At 38.6% G+C, this 20,223-nt stretch overlaps 3 protein-coding genes across 6 annotated transcripts; all 3 read left to right on the forward strand.

The window, feature by feature from the left end:
• The first annotated feature begins 36 nt into the window (after positions 1 to 36).
• LOC125222880 (COP9 signalosome complex subunit 7-like) lies at positions 37 to 5,412 on the forward strand. Of its 3 annotated transcripts, none has more exons than XM_048125751.1 (9): positions 37 to 347; positions 1,626 to 1,701; positions 2,648 to 2,736; positions 3,701 to 3,790; positions 4,043 to 4,087; positions 4,175 to 4,245; positions 4,349 to 4,487; positions 4,941 to 5,049; positions 5,187 to 5,412. In XM_048125751.1, exons 1-8 carry the CDS (start codon positions 189 to 191, stop codon positions 5,013 to 5,015), a joined length of 744 nt encoding a protein of 247 aa, XP_047981708.1. In that variant the 5' UTR covers positions 37 to 188; the 3' UTR covers positions 5,016 to 5,049; positions 5,187 to 5,412. The 3 variants fall into 3 exon arrangements, with proteins under 3 accessions (XP_047981708.1, XP_047981715.1, XP_047981696.1); XM_048125758.1 differs by having other exon boundaries at positions 4,944 to 5,049; XM_048125739.1 differs by having other exon boundaries at positions 4,961 to 5,049.
• A 2,860-nt stretch (positions 5,413 to 8,272) lies between these two features.
• Positions 8,273 to 15,509, forward strand: LOC125200613 (protein ARABIDILLO 1-like). The gene is made up of 11 exons (XM_048098291.1): positions 8,273 to 10,429; positions 10,605 to 10,763; positions 10,837 to 10,923; positions 11,051 to 11,182; positions 12,188 to 12,403; positions 13,179 to 13,273; positions 13,555 to 13,618; positions 14,326 to 14,501; positions 14,596 to 14,811; positions 14,914 to 14,998; positions 15,097 to 15,509. The coding sequence occupies exons 1-11, from the start codon at positions 9,092 to 9,094 to the stop codon at positions 15,274 to 15,276; spliced, it is 2,748 nt and encodes a 915-aa protein (XP_047954248.1). The 5' UTR covers positions 8,273 to 9,091; the 3' UTR covers positions 15,277 to 15,509.
• Positions 15,510 to 15,961: 452 nt separating this feature from the next.
• On the forward strand, positions 15,962 to 18,383 carry LOC125208064 (transcription termination factor MTEF18, mitochondrial). 2 transcript variants are annotated; one of them, XM_048107616.1, is made up of 2 exons: positions 15,962 to 17,692; positions 18,147 to 18,383. In XM_048107616.1, the coding sequence occupies exon 1, from the start codon at positions 16,021 to 16,023 to the stop codon at positions 17,659 to 17,661; it is 1,641 nt and encodes a 546-aa protein (XP_047963573.1). In that variant the 5' UTR covers positions 15,962 to 16,020; the 3' UTR covers positions 17,662 to 17,692; positions 18,147 to 18,383. The 2 variants fall into 2 exon arrangements, with proteins under 2 accessions (XP_047963573.1, XP_047963582.1); XM_048107625.1 differs by having other exon boundaries at positions 18,153 to 18,383.
• The last annotated feature ends 1,840 nt before the right edge of the window (positions 18,384 to 20,223 follow it).

The raw sequence follows: 20,223 nt of genomic DNA on the forward strand, positions 1-20,223 counted from the left end.
GTAGGAAATAGAATAAATAAAATATTTTGCAACAGTAAAGCAGAAAAAGAGATTCATTGCATTCTACAAAAAAATAAGAAGGGGGGCCTTTAAATCCATAGAAACCCATCCCCAAATCCTAAACTTTGATCCCTCAAACCCTAGATTCTCGCTGTATTCGAGTAAAGAAGCAACCAATTTCGTTGAAAATGGACATTGAAGAAAGGCAGGCGGATCACATAGACTATTTTGTGAAGAAGGCTTCGACTCTGAAGGGCCCGGCACTAGCAAACGTCGTCGTCGAGGCCACCTCGCACCCCTCCCTTTTTGCTTTCTCCGAGATTCTCTCAGTTCCCAGTGTTCTCGAGGTATGTATAGCTTCTTTTAGGATTAGTGGTGCTTTCCAGTCTCCATTCAAGATTTAATTTTTAGTTTTGCTAGTGAGGTTTGAAAGGTTTCGCTTACTATGATTTTGGTTTAGTGGGGTTCAAGGTTAGTTTTTTCTTTCTTTCTTTTTTTTTTTGTATTTTTAATGTTTGTTTATGAGGAAGTAGTTGCAGAATATGACTTTGTATTAGTTTGTCAAATTTTCTTGTAATTTGTTGCACTGCACCTTTTGTGCTTTGTGGAATTGTCCCTTGTCTTGCAAATTGTTGCTAGGAGTTGATAGGAAGGAGAGTTGGGCCCTTATATGATATTCATAATGTAAGTTAATAGGGGGATTTGTTATTATAAAATGGTGGAGAAATGTGCACTTTTGCAGAGTTTGAACAATGACATGGGTCTTGCTTGCTGATAAAACTGCAGTAAAAGCTGTGATTTTTAAGAGTTATGATTGAAATTGCTTGTGTTTTCTTTATCTGTTTTTGGGCGGGGGAGGGGTCTTGGTTGGAAAAAAAGACATATTGGTGTCTGACGGAGTGTTTGTGGAGGCAAGGTTAGATGGCCAGTCGAGCTGTCTCTACCAAATCAAAGTCTTAATCACCTTTAATACATAGAGCCGGAGGAAGGATGGAATCACGGCATCATCTTGTCTACCACGTGCAAAAGTCTCTAACGAGTAGTATTTTAATAATCTTGATTTCATTTGTGTCATGTTTGCTCTCCTCTATATACACATATATAATTTGAAAATGTATATTTCTTTGATGTGTAAATTCCTTCCGTCAACAAAATGTATACAGCCATTTCTTTTGGATGTCCACAAAAAGTAAACTTTTCGTTTTAGTACATGTCTCAACCTTATAAACATAGCTTATTACAAAAAGAAAAAAAAAAACACATTTTGCCTACACAGTGAGACCTTTAGTAACTTCACTGGCTAAAAACACAGCTGCAACTATTTCTTTAAATGTGTGCCAGTCAAATGTTGTATACCATTCGTGGATGGAGGGAGTATGTCCAAAGAGAATAATGGTGCAATAAGGTAGTGAAAATGTGGCTGATGCATAGAGAGATATATACTTCTAAACTCACATACTCCAATAAAATTAAAATCGATCATAAGTGAAAAGGGATAAGAAAAGAATATTTTGTTATAATAGTAGTTTCTAGTAACAGCCTGTGGTTTTGAGTTGACAGTTGCTAAAACCTAAATAAAGCTTGTTTTACTTTGAAGTTCTTAATCTGTGAATATATATGTGCAGCTTGAAGGAACTGAGAATAGTGCCTTCCTTGATTTGCTTCGCATGTTTGCACATGGTACCTGGAGCGAATATAAGAGTAAGACTCGTTCTCCTCATATAACCAATTTGACAAGGGTATAGATGTCACCCAAATTGCATGATCTCTTCACTATGTTGTTTCCTTCGTGAAAGTTATTGCACTTTATTGTCCGTGCTCCGTGTTGGATCACTGATAATCGCCTGTTTTCTGGCTAAAGTTAATTGGGCTGCAGATATCATCTGGATTGACTGGGTGTGTAATTTCCTTTTATGTTTCATTCAGGGAGCTTGTATTGATCGTCAGATAAAATCTTTTTGTGCTACTGGTGCTTTAGTATTGATGATCTGGATGTCTTGCATAGGTTAGGGATGCTCACACCATGATAACACTTGCACACTGAGCAGTAATGTACTCTTCAAAAGATTCTCATTGTTTGATTATTTAACATACTCTACAATCATACCTGATTCTGGAAACTGCTTCAAAATAAGTACTCGCCAGTTGAAATCCTACTCTTTATAGGACTAGAAGCCTCTGGTCTGCTTCAAAATAAGTACTCGCCAGTTGAAATCCTACTCTTTATAGGACTAGAAGCCTCTGGTCTGCAGTTCATAAATGTGCATACAGTGGAAACACGTGCACTAGAATTCATGCAGTCAGGCTGAATGTTATTTGAAAAAGACAATCCAGAGAACTCTGCACAATGAAATTTAGTACTGCTTGCAAGATGTATACACCTATTATTTAACTAACAGCATCTGGGCATTCCTATGTTTCTGTTACTTCTCTTCAACTGGCCTATAGTGTCATTATCAGTGGGGTTATTGCTAGTGGGTGTACAATGCCTTAGAAAAAGGAGAGCCTTCTACTGAATGTTGGCAGATGCTTTAGCTAGAGCTTCATATGTTTGAATTATGGTGCTTACACTGGAAAGTTCTCCCTTTACATATCTATAGATGGCGTTTTTTGCTTATCAGTTTTACATTCTTATGTCATGTGGCAGATTCTGCTGGCCATCTTCCAGAATTGGTTCCTGATCAAGTTCTCAAGCTGAAGCAGCTGACTGTGCTTACTCTGGCTGAGACAGACAAGGTAGCTTCTCATGCATTGTCTGAGTGTAAGTGGGTATCACAGACTTTAGTTAGTAGTCCCTCCGTCCCACCGAAGATGACTCACTTTCCTTTTTGGTTTGTCCCAACCAAGATTACTCATTACTAAAAATAGGAACGTCTTTATCTCTACTTTATTCTCTCCACTCAACACACAAAATTAATTTGCATAAAATCCCGTGCCGCGCCCAAGGAAGGGGTCATCTTCCTTTGGGCGGAGGGAGTAATAGATATCTTCTACCTCATTTCATTGTCAGTTATCACTTCTTCTAAGTGAATATATTACTCTCATCCTCGAATTAGTTACATTACGTTTTTTGGGTTTGATCTAGAAGAAAGTCCTAGTGGTTTGATATGTCAGTCATTATTATATACTCCCTCCGTCCCATAATAGATGTCACACTTTCCTTTTTAGCTTGTCCCATAAAAGATGTCACATTTCCTCTTTTGGAAAAAGTTCTCTCTCACATTAATATATATAGACTATATTCTCTCTCCACTTAACACACAGAATAACTATCTCCTAAAATCTTGTGCCATTACCTGCGTATGTCATCTATTATGGGACGGAGGGGGTATATAAATATTCACGTCAATTTGGAATTTGAGGATAATTTATTTTAAAGAAGTTACAAAAGTGGCGCAGTGTTCTGAAGAGTCCATTGGATACATTCCGGAACTACTACTTGTTCATCTTTTACCACTATTTCCTATGCAATTTTACTCCGTGTGTATAAAAAGATTGTCTTTTTGTATAAATATGCGTCACCAGCCCATTTTGACTATTTTTTCTTTGGAACATGCTAGATGATGCAATTTTTGTGTGTTTAAGAAAATTTGTTATTTCTTTGCTTGACAATGACATATTTTGCTGAGATATACTGGAGGCTGTTTTTCAAGTGATGTAACTGCTATTGTTTGAATCTCTGATGTCCCCATTCCCCTAGGTATTGCCATATGATACATTGATGCAGGAGTTGGATGTTTCAAATGTTCGTGAGTTGGAGGATTTTGTCATCAATGATTGTATGTATGTGGTAAGTGTTTACGCTTTCTGTTCCAGAAAATGTACATTTAATGGTACTTTATTTCTGAGATGAACTTGCCGCAATAAAAAAATTTCTGTTGTTTGAGACTACCCTTTCCACACTTTTGTTAGCCATCTTTCATTTTTCTTTGTGAGTTTCTTTGTGCTTCCTGTTCGAATAGCATGCATTAGCTTGTTATCTTCAGTGTGAAGTTGGTGAGATGAAATTTCAATGCTGATGTTCTTGGTGTTTACACGGCAGGGGATAGTTAGAGGAAAGCTGGATCAGTTGCGAAGATGCTTTAAGGTCTCACTCTAATAACATAATTCACGCGTCTAGTAGCTTAATGTTTGACTGGTGGATTGTTAAATCATTCATCTTTTGGACCTGTAGGTGCAATTTGCAGCTGGGAGGGATATCCGACCCGGACAGTTAGGCAGCATGACTGACATTCTAGCAAACTGGTACATGTTTCTCCCTGTGAGATTTGAATCTCAAAGCTGATTTATTCTTGTACTAGTTTTAAATTCCAAATGTGTAAGTGACTCTTCTTTGGCTATATCTTAGGCTGACTACATCAGACAACCTTCTTGTCTCAATTAAAGAAAAGATCAATTGGGCAGACACTATGGGTGAGATGGACAAGAAGCATAGGAAGGAGACAGAGGATAGGGTAGAAGAAGTGAAGAAGACACTATCCATGAAGGTCTGTTAGAGTAACCTTTTTTCGTAAAGAATGTACTGCTCTGTGTTTCATGAGGTTGTTTCCTTCATAGTTCATGACACAATACTTGTAGCCTTCATAGAAACCTGAATGCCTATTTGAACAGTATATGATTTGTTCTGGAGGCCTGGGGTGAAGTGACGTCTTTCTTGTCCTGTAGTTTGAAATAACTTAAATGCTTCGTGACTCGTGAGTCCAATTTCCTAATGGGATTGCTTATATGATAAGTTGTAACCATTAGTTGCGAGTTGATTCAATCTCAGCTTTAGCCAACTTAAACAGTTGTTAAGAGTGGTGATTACTTGCATCTTTCTTAATAATACTTCAAAGGATGCCCGTCTTAGTAAATCTTTTAGATGTATAACTGAGGTTAAGCTTTTGTGTTATATCTTGTATACATCTTTGGTCGATGTTGTCTTACTTACATTGTGGCAGAAGTTACGAACTGTGAGCAGGCAGCCATTGACTCCCGAGGGCATGAAGAGAACTTTTCTGAACTTGGTGGAGTAATGGACTATGACCATGATCGTAACCGGCCAAAGAGGTAGCCGCCATACTTCTATTATCTCAGGCTTCTGCTATGAATGTTATTATCGTCGTTAGCCTTCACAACTAGAGAACGTTATATATTCTTCGTTACCAGCTGTCTCCACTATCCAACTGTTTCAAACCCATGTGCAGGAGACGACATCCCATAGGTTGAGGAGATAGAACTGAGAGAGGGGTACTAGGCTACTCACCATTTTGCATTCAGGTCCGCTCGTGGAGATGCGGTGATCCCCGTGCCATTCTTTCTCAGCTCCGTTTTAGACGGAGCCATTTTTATTATCTATTAGCCTATTGCAACATCTCTCATTGTGTAGAACAGTTGCTGTCATAAACTTATGTGTGGATATCTTTTATTCAATTAATTCATTTCTTATGGCAGCCTAATTGTCTTTTCAATTCACCAAATATCAGTTTTGTGATTTGCAAATTTTGATTTTTCTAGTTACTTTGAATAAGTTATCAACACGAGTAGCTTCCATTTTGGGAAGGCACACATTTGTGATTGGATCAATTGCATAAGCACATCATGATTGTAACAAAGTAACTTTGGTTTTGGAAATAAAGTAAGCTTTTCAGTTGATGATATGATAAGTTGGAATCATTAGATTGGGAGTTGGTTTCTGTCTCAGCTTTGGCCAAATATACGGATTAAGTGTGATTACTTATCCTTGTTAGCAAAACTCCTTTTAAGTTTTAATTATGCATAATTGAGGTAAGGCTTGTACTTGCATTTACAGAGTTCATCTCGATTTTAAAGAACTTCGTTAATGAAAGGGATATTGGAGACTAATATCTCGAACTTTCTAAAATTTGTTTTTTCACTAACATTAACCTTGACATAATACACGAACCTAAATAGTTGTTGGAATTTTCCACCAGCGACAAAATCTGACTGCGTTAAAATGAGATGAATAATCATATATGGCTTCTAAGGACTTTGTCATCACATCATTACCATTTTTCAGTACTAACATTATCTGATATGATGTGATGGCAAATGTGATGTCGGATTCCTTCGCCGATTTAAAAATTGAACAACTATTATCTCCGTCCACAAAAATAGACAGAGTTGTAAATGACACGGGTTTTATGCATAATTGGTAGAGAGAGAGAATGTGGTGGAAATATTATTAGTGGATTGTGGGGTCCACATTTAGAATGATTTGTATGGGTAGAATATGTTTAAAAGTTTCCATATTTAGAATGGTCTAATTTTGGTGGACGGCCTAAAATGGTAAAATTAGCCTATTTTTTGTAAATGGATATAGCATTTAAGTTCGTGATATTATATGATAAATTTAAAATTCTTAGGAAAAAATAAATTTTTGAAAAGTTTTATGATATTATATATCAATGCTCCTTAATGAAAATACACATTTATAGACAAACACAATGACTATTATTCTTGCACCTACCGAAATTGAAAATACACATTTATAGACAAACACAATGACTATTATCCTTGCGCCTTCCATTTCGCTACACAACTTTTTGCATCCCTATCGTATATCTTCGATTTCCGATTATCTCATAGAATGATATCCTAATATTTACAAGTTAATTCATGAAAATAAATATGATCTAAAACGTAAATATACATAAGAGTATAATTGAAAGAAAACATGGATCCTAAGCATGCTTCTAAGGATTAGAATATAATAATTTATGATATTTAGATCTTATCTTTGTAGGTGTGGATTTGCTACTCACACCAAGCCACCAAAAGAACTATAAACCTTGCATCTTCTAGCCATTTCCCTTATTATAAGTTTGAATAATGTGTGGCCATCTATTTGTCAAACTCTTATAGCCTCGGAAAAGAGAAAATATCACATAAGGAGAGATGTCGATGATCTCAAAAATCCTTTCAGACGAGGGCCAAAATTGCTAGAATTATGAACTGTGGATATGTGATTTGATTTTCCCTTCCCTATTTATGTGATTCACACGTCTCTCGTTCCAACTGCGACAATCACGATCGTCGTGATTGCAGTAGACTGTTTACCATGCCTTTTCTGAAAGGCTCTTTGGGTTACCTCAAAGCCTTCTTAGGCCAAACAACAAAACATGGAGAAAATACGTGAAAACAACAAAACATGAGTAAAAAGCCTAAATCCACCGGTGTGGGACAAAGTTCTGGTGTTCAAATAGGACGAAACAATGAAAAAAGTTGCACTTAGGGCCAACCCACTGGGTTGAACAAATAAGAATAGTAAATAGAGAGAATCAAATTAGGTCCAAAAATTCATAATAACTAATTTTAGAAGAGGGGCAAAGTTTCATACAATCACTCCTTGCTCCACTTGTTTGCTTCTTCTTTTCACGCTTCTCCCTTCATCTCCAAAACAGATGAGGCTCAAACTCCTTTTGAGTTAATCACAAATCCCTAGGACAAGGATGTGGGAAACTGACACATGAGCTCTGGATCTTCAACTTAATTGCCATATACTTAGTACTCCGCCCTTAATGATTCTTGATATTATCAGTGTTACTCATCGCATGTCTCTAGTTCCAACTACGACAATCACAATTGTCGTGATTGTAGTAGAGAATTTCTTCCATGCATTTCTTAAAAGACTCTTTTGGTTGGCCGAAAGCTTCTTGGGCCTACAAGCAAAAATGCATGAAGGCAACAAAACATAAGGAAAAGGCCTGCCAGGGGATAAAAACTAACGAAAACTTGGGAAATTGACATAAGACTTGATGTCATAATTAAGTCAGATACTATTCTGTATATTATTCCCATAAATTACTCCATGTGTATAATTTTATTTCTTATGTAAAATTAAATGTGTTCTAGCTTAGGAATAATTGTTGAATGTAGTCTTAATCAAATTTATTTTTTTCAGTAAAAATATGGATTCTACATTGAGTCCAAATCACTACCAATTTTTGGTCATTTGTTAGCTTTTCTTTTAGCATGCTTTTAAATACTATTGTAGTATTGTTTTCGTTACTATTTCACAAATTTTCCATTTATAAATAGAAGTAGCACATGCTACAATATGTGCTTTACAAGCTATTGAAAAAAAAAGTTAGGAAAAGTTTAATAAAACACACCACAAGCCAATGAGCTGTGCGTAGATATATAACAAAATACTATGATGATTGCATTGCATTACATTACATTACAATTACATTCATCTCATCTGTGATTGAATGCCACCTCAAAAGGTAAATTTCTTTTCATCGCCTCTGGTTTTAGATTTCCTACAATTCAAACGCACCAGAGAGAGAGAGAGAGAGAGAGAGAGAGAGAGGGCTGACCAAGTTGCGTGAAGGCTTTGTCTTTGCCTTTTCTCACATCTTTGATTTATTACTAGCCTGAATTCTGTCATACCCTCAGCCCATTTTTTCTTCTCTCTCTGTGTGTATATATAAATTATAGCAATCAGTAAAAGCTTTCGTCTTGTGCCCATCCGTATCTTGTTTTTCATCTGGTTATATAATAAATACTATATATGTGTAGGTTTAGACGAACTTTCTTGGATGCAATTCGCTTCAGGAGGCCACAGATTTGATGCCCAGATGAAGAAAGGAGATTAATGGTTTTCAAGGGTTTTGAAGGAAAAAGCAATTGAATTGCATTTTGTGATTGGGCATATACGCCATCAGTTGGCCTCCTTCATCTTGCATTTCATCACAAACAAATATAGGCTTTGATTAAGGATTTAGTCAGTAAGTTCACGATTAGGGCATTCCTGCTAGGTTAACTTTTGGATTGAACTAGTTTCAAGATTTTGGTTTTGATAGGAGTTCATCTCCAATTGATGAGCATATGCTTGTTAGTCAGTAGTGTGTGAAAGATTGTGCCTTTTTCAAGATTGAGCATTGTGGTTTATTAGAATGCTGTATTGGTCTTGACTGAGTGGTGTTGCTGGTAGAAGAGTTGAAATCAATCGAGAGGAAAGAGGTCGTGAATCGGGTGCTGTTTCTCTGGTTATTAGCAAGCTTTAGATGTCGGGATTCAGTGCATAGAATCTGTTGTTGTGGCCTTTTAATTTGTATTTAGATCTCCTGGTGAGGCTAAATCAAGTATGAGTAGAAGAGTGCGGAGGAAGGTTGTGAGGAGGGGCAAAGAGAAAGTGGGTATCCCTGAGATTGAAGAAACCACGGCTTTGGATGTGAAAGATGTGCTTGATTGGATTAAATTACCTGATGATACAGTAATTCAGCTTTTCTCATGTTTGAACTATCGTGACCGGGCTAGTCTGTCATCAACCTGCCGGACATGGTGGAACCTAGGTAAATCTCCTTGTTTGTGGCAGGAATTGGACCTCCGGCCACATAAGTTTGATTCTGCTGCCGCTTCATCACTTTCTCCAATGTGTGTGAATCTTCAGAAGCTTCGGTTTCGAGGTCCTGAATCTGCTGATGCTATCATAGCTCTTCAGGCTAAAAATTTACGTGAGATCAATGGAGACTATTGCAGGAGCATGACTGATGCAACACTCTGTGTGCTTGCAGCTCGACATGAAGCACTAGAGTGCATTCAAATTGGGCCGGATTTCTGTGAGAAGATCAGCAGTGATGCTGTAAAAGCAATTGCGATTTGTTGCCCACGGCTGAGAAAACTTGGGATCTCAGGTATTCAAGAAGTGGATGCGGATGCTATCAATGCTTTAGCTAAGCATTGTCCGAATTTGACAGATATTGGGTTTATTGACTGCCGAAAGGTGGATGAGACTTCCCTGGGAAATGTTGCTTCGCTTCGCTTCCTTTCAGTTGCTGGAACAACTAATATAAAGTGGAATTTGGTAGCACAACACTGGGGTAAGCTGCCCCACCTGATAGGGTTAGATGTTTCTAGAACAGATATAAGCCCAAATATAGTTTCAAGACTCTTCTCATCCTCAATTAATTTGAAGGTCGTATGTGCCCTAAATTGCCAGGCACTTGAGGCGGATTCGACCTTTATCTCTAATAACAACCATAGGGGCAAAGTGCTGCTGGCTATCTCCACCGATATTCTTAAAGGAATCGGTAACCTATTTGTCGAGACTCAAAGGAATGACAAGAATATTTTTCTGCACCGAGAGAATTCTAAGAAGGATAAAAAGTTAGATGAGATCTTGAATTGGCTGGAGTGGGTCATTTCCTATTCACTTCTACGTATTTCTGAGAGCAATCTACCTGGTCTGGATAAATTTTGGCTTGATCAAGGCACAAGTTTACTACTTAGTTTCATGCAGAGCACCCGCGAGGAAGTTCAAGAAAGGGCAGCCACGGCTCTTGCAACATTTGTTGTTCTTGATGATGAAAATACTAATATTGACACTGGAAGGGCAGAAGCAGTTATGCGTGATGAAGGCATATGCCTTCTTCTAAACCTTGCCCGATCATGGCGTGAAGGACTTCAGTCAGAAGCTGCTAAGGTAAAGTTTATAGTGTAGGAGCTTTATGGATTAGAATATTAATGCTCACAATTTTCTTCCTTCTTTGGCAAAGGCACAACCTATAGGGGTTTTTGATAATCATGCATCAAGTCTTCAAGAATTATTGTATTGTTAGACAAAATTCATGCTTTAGTTGTATTTATTTTACATGTAGGCCATTGCAAACTTAGCAGTGAATGCTAAGGTTGCGAAAGCTGTGGCGGAGGAAGGAGGCATCAGTGTTATTGTAAAGCTTGCAAGGTCTGCAAACAAATTAGTTGCAGAAGAGGCTGCAGGAGGGCTCTGGAATCTTTCTGTTGGTGAAGAATACAAGGTTTCCTTTTGGGTTTTGTCTTTTTGAATTTGAAGTTTTTTTTTTCAAGTTCTAATATAAGTATTGTATTTAGGGTGCCATTGCTGAAGCTGGTGGAATAAAAGCTTTAGTGGATCTTATCTCCAAGTGGTCACGGTGTACTGGTGGTGAAGGAGTCTTGGTATCCTCCACAGTTGTTTGATCCTATTCCTATTTGCACTTGTTTGTGCTGTTGTAGTGTCCTGAAATGGAACATAAGCCTTAGGTACTAAAACTTGAGTTCTGGCTGATTGCTTGATTGATTTCAGGAACGTGCAGCTGGTGCACTGGCAAATTTGGCTGCAGATGACAAATGCAGCATTGAAGTTGCTTCGGTCGGTGGCATACATGCCTTGGTGACACTTGCTCGAAATTCCAAGGCTGACGGAGTGCAAGAGCAGGTGGATCTGTGTTGTATACAATGCCCATTAGTTATTGGTACTTTTTGAAAATCATATTCTTTGCTGAGCTGTTGTTGTAACGTTTGCTTAGGCAAAGCTATATTCTAATTGGTACACCCAGTGAGCTGTTTACAGCACTGTTTCCTCCTTCATAAAGTATCCAAAATAGTACTACTAACAAACAAATCTAATTCCTTAGATGAACTTCCTAGATTAGTAGGGTGGTTTCAAGGAATCCTCAGTTGATACTGGAGTCACTTTTTAAATGACTGATGAACTCATGCTTAATATGCCGTGGCAGTATTTGTACACAGTTTGCTTATTTTCGTTTCTTTTGTCAATCATCTTTAGCTAGTTTTGCCTTGAGGAGCAAGTTGCCGGTTTTAACTAAACAGTCACGACTTAGTAAACTGTGCCTGAACGTGTGGACTGTGGTTGAAGAAAATTACTCCATCCATCCCTAAATAATAGTTCAATTTTTCCTTTGGCACCTCCACAAAATTAGTCATTTTCCATTTATAGACACTACCCCACATCATGATTACCTTAATATATCAACTTATTTACACTTTCTACCACATGGCCCACCACTTTTTTTTACTCACAATACATTTATTAATTATCACTAACACTACCTTCAAGGTCTTCACTCACAATACGCTCAACCATTTTTGTGAAAACCTGTGTTGCTCCCCATTATACCTATTGTTTGGGAATTGGGGAAGTATTACATAATCCATCTAATATAATCTTTGAGGGTCATCCAGAACCTCATTTTAACCGTTTCTACCTTCCAGTCTTCATTTAACACTACTAATTCTGTTTTGCAACTTAATGGATCGTATCTTCTGAAGTGTGTCAATTTCTAGTCTATTTCTTAAGTGAGCTTAAGATGTCATTCAAATATTTTTCAGATGCCACTTTAATATCAAACATTCACCATCCAATGCAGAAAAGGATCTTTTTGCATGCTTCTCACTTGTATCTTTTGATTCTATTGTCCAGGCTGCTAGGGCATTGGCAAATTTGGCTGCCCATGGGGATAGCAATGGTAACAATTCTGCAGTAGGACAAGAATCTGGAGCTCTTGATGCTCTTTTGCAACTTACTCGATCACCAAATGATGGTGTCAGGCAAGAAGCTGCTGGTGCCTTATGGAACTTATCATTCGATGACAGAAACCGAGAAGCAATTGCTTCAGCCAATGGAGTTGAGGCATTGGTATGGCATTTTTTTTTCAGTTTTCTTATGACCTTGTTGAATCATTTCTGGAAAACCTATAAAGTTATGGGTGAGGATGCATGTGTATGTGTATTCGACTATTAGTGCTTTAGGGGTGAGGATGTATTATGTGAAAGCTAGCTGATACAGAACCTATAAAGTTTTCATTGTGGTGTCATTATGTTAATTTCTCTACAAATTGTAAGGTAGTGACATTATTGAAACCTTTCAAAGGCTGTATTGAAATTGTAAACTGAGTCAAAGTTCATGAAATAGATTTCACTTAACCAAGTGAACTTCAATCTACTGTTTCAAAACTTGTCATTGTTAGGATCTGTAGTTGAACCTGAACTTTAACCTGATTTTTTAGATAGAACACATTTTGCTTTTATATAGGATGCTACTGTATAATATTTTATCTTGTGTATGGCCCATAGATAAGGGATCTTACTGTTGGTTTTGCGGATCTGTTTTTCCTTCCACCTTTGAGTTTTTCACAATTTTCTTATTCTAACATCTCATTCCATTTATGCTCGTGCATGCAATGTGTATGGAACTGCCAATAGAAGAACATGTGTATGGAACTGCCAATATAGTTCTTCATAGTTTCGAGCTTTCCATATTGGTACCTGTATCACATGATACCAAATACCAAATACCAAGTGGCTGAATATGCATTCATATTCAATTATGCATCCATTTCTTGCTTTAACATTTTAGTCGGAAAGATAAATTTTTCATCTCAATCGACTATTAAATTCTTGTCCTGTTCTAGGTTGCTCTAGCAAGTTCCTGTTCAAACTCTCCTCATGGCCTTCAGGAGAGGGCTGCTGGTGCTCTCTGGGGATTGTCTGTGTCAGAAGCAAATAGGTATGTGCTCGTATAACTTTCTTTTGTTGATATTTCTACTTTTAATGATTAAATAAGTGTAGGTTCAGGTTATCGATCAATAACAATTTATTTGTAATCCGACAGATTTGATTATGTATTGAAGACTGCCAATGGTTCACTGAATCCGTTCTTTGCTTCTTTTTTCTTCTAAACATTATTGAGATGTTCAATCGATCGAAATTAACTAAATATGTTTATTTATATGCTGGCCACACATAACTTATTTGTCTTTTTTTATTTTCTCTTTCCCCTTGTAATAGCATTGCTATTGGTCGTGAAGGAGGCGTACCTCCACTAATAGCGCTTGCTCGATCAGATGCTGAGGTATGTTTACCAAAAATAATCAGTGGAGAATTTAAATACTTGTTGGTCTAATTAGTTTTCCATGTGACATCGACTTGCTTTTATGAATGAGTGATAACCATAATCCGAATTTTTATCTTGATGAGGTCAACATGTTTTATCAGGTATACTTATGTTAGTCATTTTTACTAAGACCCGTCATTAGAGAATGTTTTGCGTATTATGTATGATTTTTTTAATGGAAAGAGTTTTTGGTTGATATACAATATTCATTATTATTGATTTTTTTTCTAGAATGCAAGGCTTCGTTATCATTTGGGGTGTTGAGTTACCTCCTAATGGTCATGTATCTCTTTCAAGATTGTAACATCATAACTCCGTGTTACGAGATTGCATGTCACATGCTTATTTAACTTAATTTGGCCAATGAAATTGGCAATATATATTAACCTCTCTCCATACTGTGCATGGAATGATAAGGTCTTCTTCTATCACCAGCATCATAAGAAACTGTTATTATGTACACTTTGTTTAAATCTTTGCAATGTTTCTTCTCTTAACTGTTACATTAGTTCAAATCTCGAACATGGAAATTCTCATAACTACCAACCATACCTTCAGAGATATTGCTAATTCATTTTCCACTAGTATCGAAGTATTCTAGGTTGATACCGTTTACCAAAGTGTCTTGATTTTTTATACTTAAATTGGTGTGTTCTAACTCTCAGGACGTGCATGAGACCGCTGCAGGAGCTCTCTGGAATCTTGCTTTCAATCCTGGCAATGCTCTACGCATTGTGGAGGAAGGAGGAGTACCCGCTCTTGTCTATCTTTGTTCTTCTTCTGTATCGAAAATGGCGCGCTTCATGTCTGCACTCGCACTGGCCTACATGTTTGATGGAAGGTATGCAACTACACTTTTAATTTGAAAAGGTGCATAAAAAAGTAGAAATTTTTTTTATAAAAGCAAATATGTTTAATGCTTTTGACCTATGCAGAACGGATGAAATTGCCCTTTCGGGGACACAAAACATACCCAAGAATGTGAACTTAGATGGTTCAAGAAGAATGGCCATGAAGAACATTGAAGCTTTCGTCATGACATTCTCTGACCCTCAAGCGTTTTCAGCTGCTGCCGCATCATTAGCCCCTGCCGCTCTGGCTCAAATAACTGAATCGGCTCGCATTCAAGAAGCAGGCCATCTCAGATGCAGGTGCACTCTCAATCCCTGTTTGAAGATTTATCATCTCTGATTCCAATGTTATGTGACAATTTATCTCTTACATGTCTGATATTTTCCTCGTTGGTGGCACAGCGGATCTGAGATTGGAAGATTCGTTACCATGCTGCGAAATCCTTCCCTCACACTGAAGTCGTGTGCTGCATTTGCTCTCCTTCAGGTAGACGAACAAACAACTCTCGATTTTCATTTTTTCCAAAATAGAAAATTCAGTAGTGCAACCAACACTTGATGATCTGAACTTGTTTAATGTGGCAGTTTACGATTCCCGGAAGCAAGAATGCAATGCATCATGTGAGCCTTCTCCAGAACAGTGGAGCTTCACGAGTGCTGCGTGCAGCAGCAGCAGCTGCAGGTGCTCCACTCGAAGCTAAAATATTTGCACGCATTGTTCTAAGAAACCTGGAGCAGCACCAGACGGAGTCGTCCTCCCTCTAAAAGAAATGGAGCAGCAATCATCCACCATGGATAACCATTTACTAGTAATAACGTCGGTTTTTCTTTTCTTCTGTATCTTTTTGAGGGGTGAGAGGGATGTTAGAATGTTGAAGATGAGATGATGTAGTTTGTTGGGATGGATCTGTATTGTATAAAGGCTACTGTCCTTGCTTTGGTTTTTTCTTTTAATACTGGTTTTGGATTTCTATGGAAATATATTGCATCATAATGTAGTTTTGGTGTCGCACTATAACTATATCACTACTAAATTAATTCGTCCATTTTTAATTTCTCAAATCTAATACTTCCTCCGTCCATGAAAATAGACCCATTTGTGGATAATATGAGTTTTGATAGAAAAGAAAATGTGTTGATTTTTGCTAGAAAAGAAAATGATTCCATTATAAGGGAACATAGTGAAATGACAAAATGACTCAATTATTGTGAAATTGAGAGAGTACACTGTTTTGGTTGTTCCAATATTTCCTATCTTAATAAAAAACACCAACAACTAATTGGTAGGGATAATAACTTATCTAGGTATGAATTTTATGGAAAAAAAAATGTCATTTTTTTTCATAAAAACATGCCATTAATACAATATTAATATAATTACAACAGATGATATAAAAGTATATTCGAATCATAAACTAAAGCAAGACAAGTCAGCCAGCCATGGCTACGAAAATTTTGAGGTCCAATTAATTATGAAAAATCCCATTTCCCACTCTTTAAACCCTGGCTATGCTACTCCGCCGAGCCACCACCGTCTCCCTTCTCTTCTTCTCCACCTCCGCCGCCACAAAACCTTTCGCCAAAATCCCATGGAAACACCGGTCCAAAATCATCCAAGAATCGCAGGCGGCGCTTCTCGACTACCTCCACACCACCCGCGCTCTCCCTTTCATCTACGCCGACCACATCTCCAGAAATTCGCATCAGTGCCTCTGGAACGTCGTCTCCAAAATCCCCTTTTCGCCTCACAATTTCTCGTGCTCCTTCCAGCGATTCCTCAGGTACCATCCAATCAACGAGCTCGATTTTCTATTCGAAAGCATTGGATTGAATTGTGACGAAGAGAGCGAAACCGCGCGTGACATTTTGCCTAAAAATACGTTCTTTATCTCTGATTGGAAGCGTTTTGATGTGGTCTGTGCATTGGGCGGGATGGGTTTCCCTTGGAAGAAACTGGGATTGCTGTGTAGAGATGATTGTTCGGTGTTCAAAGTCGATCCGTCGCATTTGGAGAGGAGGATTGAAGAAATTAAGTGTTTTGGGTTTAATGGTGTTAGTGTGATTGGTATAGGCTTGGCCTTTCCTCAAGTTTTGTATAGCAATGCTGATGGATTATTGGGTGATTTGAAGATATTAATGTTGGATTATGATTTGTTGAGTTGTGTTGATGAGAATGTGGATGCTTTGTTGGAGGTTTGTGAGAAAATCAAGCTGTTTTATGACTTGGGTTGTGAGATGGGGAAAGTTGGGGAGTTGTTGGGAAGAAGCAAACACATATTTATTGAGTACTCGAAAGAGCATCTGATTGGCAAGATTGAGTATTTTTGTAGGTTGAATGTTGGGAGAGTTCAAGTTGGGTTATTACTTTTGTCAAGACCTGAGATCTTTGGTTTTGATCTTGGGGGTCGGGTCATTTCAGTTTCGGGGTTTCTGGCACACTTTGGAATGGGAGAGGAAGAGTTGAAGTCGCTCGAGCAGAAGTACCCTCATGTTTTTGGGAGGAATAGATTAGAGAATGTGCCTAGTGTGATGAGGGCGATGGATATTGGTGAGTGGTTCTTTGAGAGACTTCAAAATGGGGATCCGGCTTTGTTGACTGCTTATACCATGCCGAGTGGCGAGGACTTGGATAAGCACTATGAAGAGGGCTTGAGGAAATTAGAAGATAAAAGAACGAGGGCATATATGAAAACAAAGTTGGATTTCATACACAGCCTTGGTTTTGGAGAGAATCGATTTGCAATTAAAGCCTTGTCTCAAATGCACAGCTCTCGCAGTGAACTGCAGCAGAGGTTCGATATCCTTCTCTCCTGTGGGGTCGAATACTCCAGACTCTGTGCTATATTGAAGTTTGCGCCAAGGGTTCTCAACCAAAATCCGAGCCAACTGGAAAAGAAAATCGAGTTCTTCTGCAATGAAATGGGTGCTTCGGTGCAGTACTTAGATGTTTTCCCTGGATATCTTTGTCATGACTTGGAGAAACGAATCAAACCAAGATTCAGATTCCACAAATGGCTAAAGGAGCAGGGCTATTGTAAAAAGAACTACTCCATGGCCACCATAATAGCCACTAGTGAGAAAACATTCATTGCTCGTATTTCTCGTATGAACCATGCTGCAGCAAAGATGTGGGAGCAGCTACAGAAATAGATGGAATTGCAAGCTCCCGAGAGTTAAGAAGGTATCAACGGGTATTTCCAGATATATTAATCAGCCCCCCTTAGATCGCTCAAAACTGGTCAGGTTGCTCCATCCACGAGATGGAACTCCAATGATATTGTATTATCTGTAGGCAACGAATGTCATTTATAATTGGTTAAATGACTTGATGGGCTCGAGGGTAGTGAGGCCGAGCAAAGTGAAAAAGGTTTTCCTTGAGATGGGAAACACCATGTATTAGTGAACATCCTGATCAATTTTGCTCATAGATTTGGTTGTTCATAGTCATGAGCTGAAGACGCTACCTTGTACACGAATGTAGCCGCTTTGTAAGATTCAGTTTGCAATAGAATTGATTATTGCATTAATTCTTGGAACTAGTGAGACAGAAGAACCTAACTTGAATCTTTCTTCCTTGCATAGTTTGTCTACCTTATAACTGCTTCGTTGATGTATTAACTGTATCGGTATTCCAGTGACAGGCTGCAGCATAGCTTCATGGAGTCGGTGTTTCGTTTCCCCCGTCCCCCCTGCATTCAATTATTTACTTTGCTGTTTCTTTTTCTGCATCCCGGTTCGGACACTCATTGATGTTTGCAGTTACCAATATTTATGTAACTTTGAACATTGTCATCATGTAGTTTATCTGCTCATCAACTAATGTGTATTCTTTGAGTGGGCTGATTGTCAAATACAGGCCTAGTTATCTTCCCCTTCGCTAAAACTTCTCTCTCTATCAATGTTTTCTTTCTTTAATATTCAGAATGTAGGCTTCATTGTTATATACCACTGCTACTATTATTTTAATTATAATGAAATGTGAGATAAATGAGTTAGAACTAAATATAGTATAAGAAAATGTGATATGTATTGACCAACCAACCGAAAAGAAAAGAAAAATGGGACACAAAATTGCAGACAGCCATACTACTATTTTTTTCATTGAGGAAATAATTTGGTAATAAATTGTTTAAAATATATGGACAATTTCGTTGTTGAAACTTGAAATTTATAAGTGGAGTACATCATTTGAGACTTGTCTCTGGGGATTTTTTAGAAGCTGTATTACTCCTATATATGGAAATGGAAGTTCTGCAAGAGTTATTCTGGCAAAAAATCTAGTCTAGTAACATAAGCATCGATCATCCATCTGTGTCAGTAATGAGTGATTTGAGAGGATGTCAATCATTATTGAACTATAACTAAGATACAGTAAGTACTATGTTCGATATGACTGATTCTTGTACTGCATCGGCAATAGTGCATTACACTTTTTTGGCCGTAGCAATCTCTATTTTATTTAGGAAAATATTATTGCACGCGTCCTTATCTCTTATCCGTCTCTTAACCGTCTCATCTCTTCACATTTCTTAACTAAGAGACAACACCTGCATCTCTCCCATCTCTTAACCATCTCATTCCTTAACTATTCATTCAATTTCGTTTTCTATTTTTATTTTCAACAAATTCAATTAATAAAAACACACTTTGTTAAAACATAATCAAAATCCTAAAAAAAATAAAAAATACACAATTTAAAATACTCTAAATGAAATTATAGTAAAAACTACTCCACCGGCGAATCATCCCCCGAAGGCGGTGGCGGTGCCCTCAAGCTAGCGGGAGGCGGAAAACCAATTTGGCTTGCCATATACGCAATTCCGGCAAGATGAGCTTCATATTGGGGAGACGTCATGCGGGAAGTGTCAGTCATCGTGGGGAACAAGTACATGGACATTAAGCTGTTCGAGCTCGAGCCCGAGCTTGCCTGGCTTGATTCGCCTCGGCCCCTCCCCCTCCTCCTTCCTCTAGCCGCCTTCGCCGCCTTGGTCCCTTGCGGCCGACGTCGTGAACCGGAGGAGCCCCCTGCATCGGTGGTCGTGCCCTCAACCTCTTGTGAGGTGTTGTCTGACCTGCCCTCCCTGCCATGTGCTTCGTGCGTTTCGAGTTCGACCCTGTGCAAGACGGGACACCGCCAGCCCACCTTTCAAGGTCTTTGACCGTCGACCAAACATCGACATGTTTGTAATCTTTACCGTTGGTGTCTTTAAAGACTCGCAAAGCCGCTCTCAGAATGTCGGTCCACTGGCTCCGCTTTGGTGATTCGCCGCTTCAGTCCTATAGATCGTGCAAAAATTTTTGACATCTTTATCGCATCGGTCAAAATGACAGCGGAGCATCTTCAAGGTGCGGCAGCGGCCCCCTTCGGCTTGGTCGAGTTGTAAGCTTTGGTGACCTTTTCCCAAAAACACAAGCGGGTTTGTTGATTCCCGATGATGGGATCGTACGAGATGCTGACCCAAGTGTTGTACAGAGTCAACGTCTCCTTGCGGCTGTATGGATGACGGCCTAGATCCTCCTCCTCATCGTCGCGACTGGCGGAGCCTCCACCGCCTCGTCCTCCTCCTATCGGAAGGTTTTCCAGAGTGTGTTCATCTGAAAAATTCTCCTTTATTTGGGATAACCCCTGCATTTGCCCATACCTCGGGGGGGGGGGGAGGGACGATAGTATGCATCCACATCAAATGTGGTGTTTGGTACGCCGCCGACGTC

The sequence above is a fragment of the Salvia hispanica genome, chromosome 1 (genome assembly GCF_023119035.1).
Source record: "Salvia hispanica cultivar TCC Black 2014 chromosome 1, UniMelb_Shisp_WGS_1.0, whole genome shotgun sequence".
Classification (NCBI taxonomy): Eukaryota; Viridiplantae; Streptophyta; class Magnoliopsida; order Lamiales; family Lamiaceae; genus Salvia; species Salvia hispanica.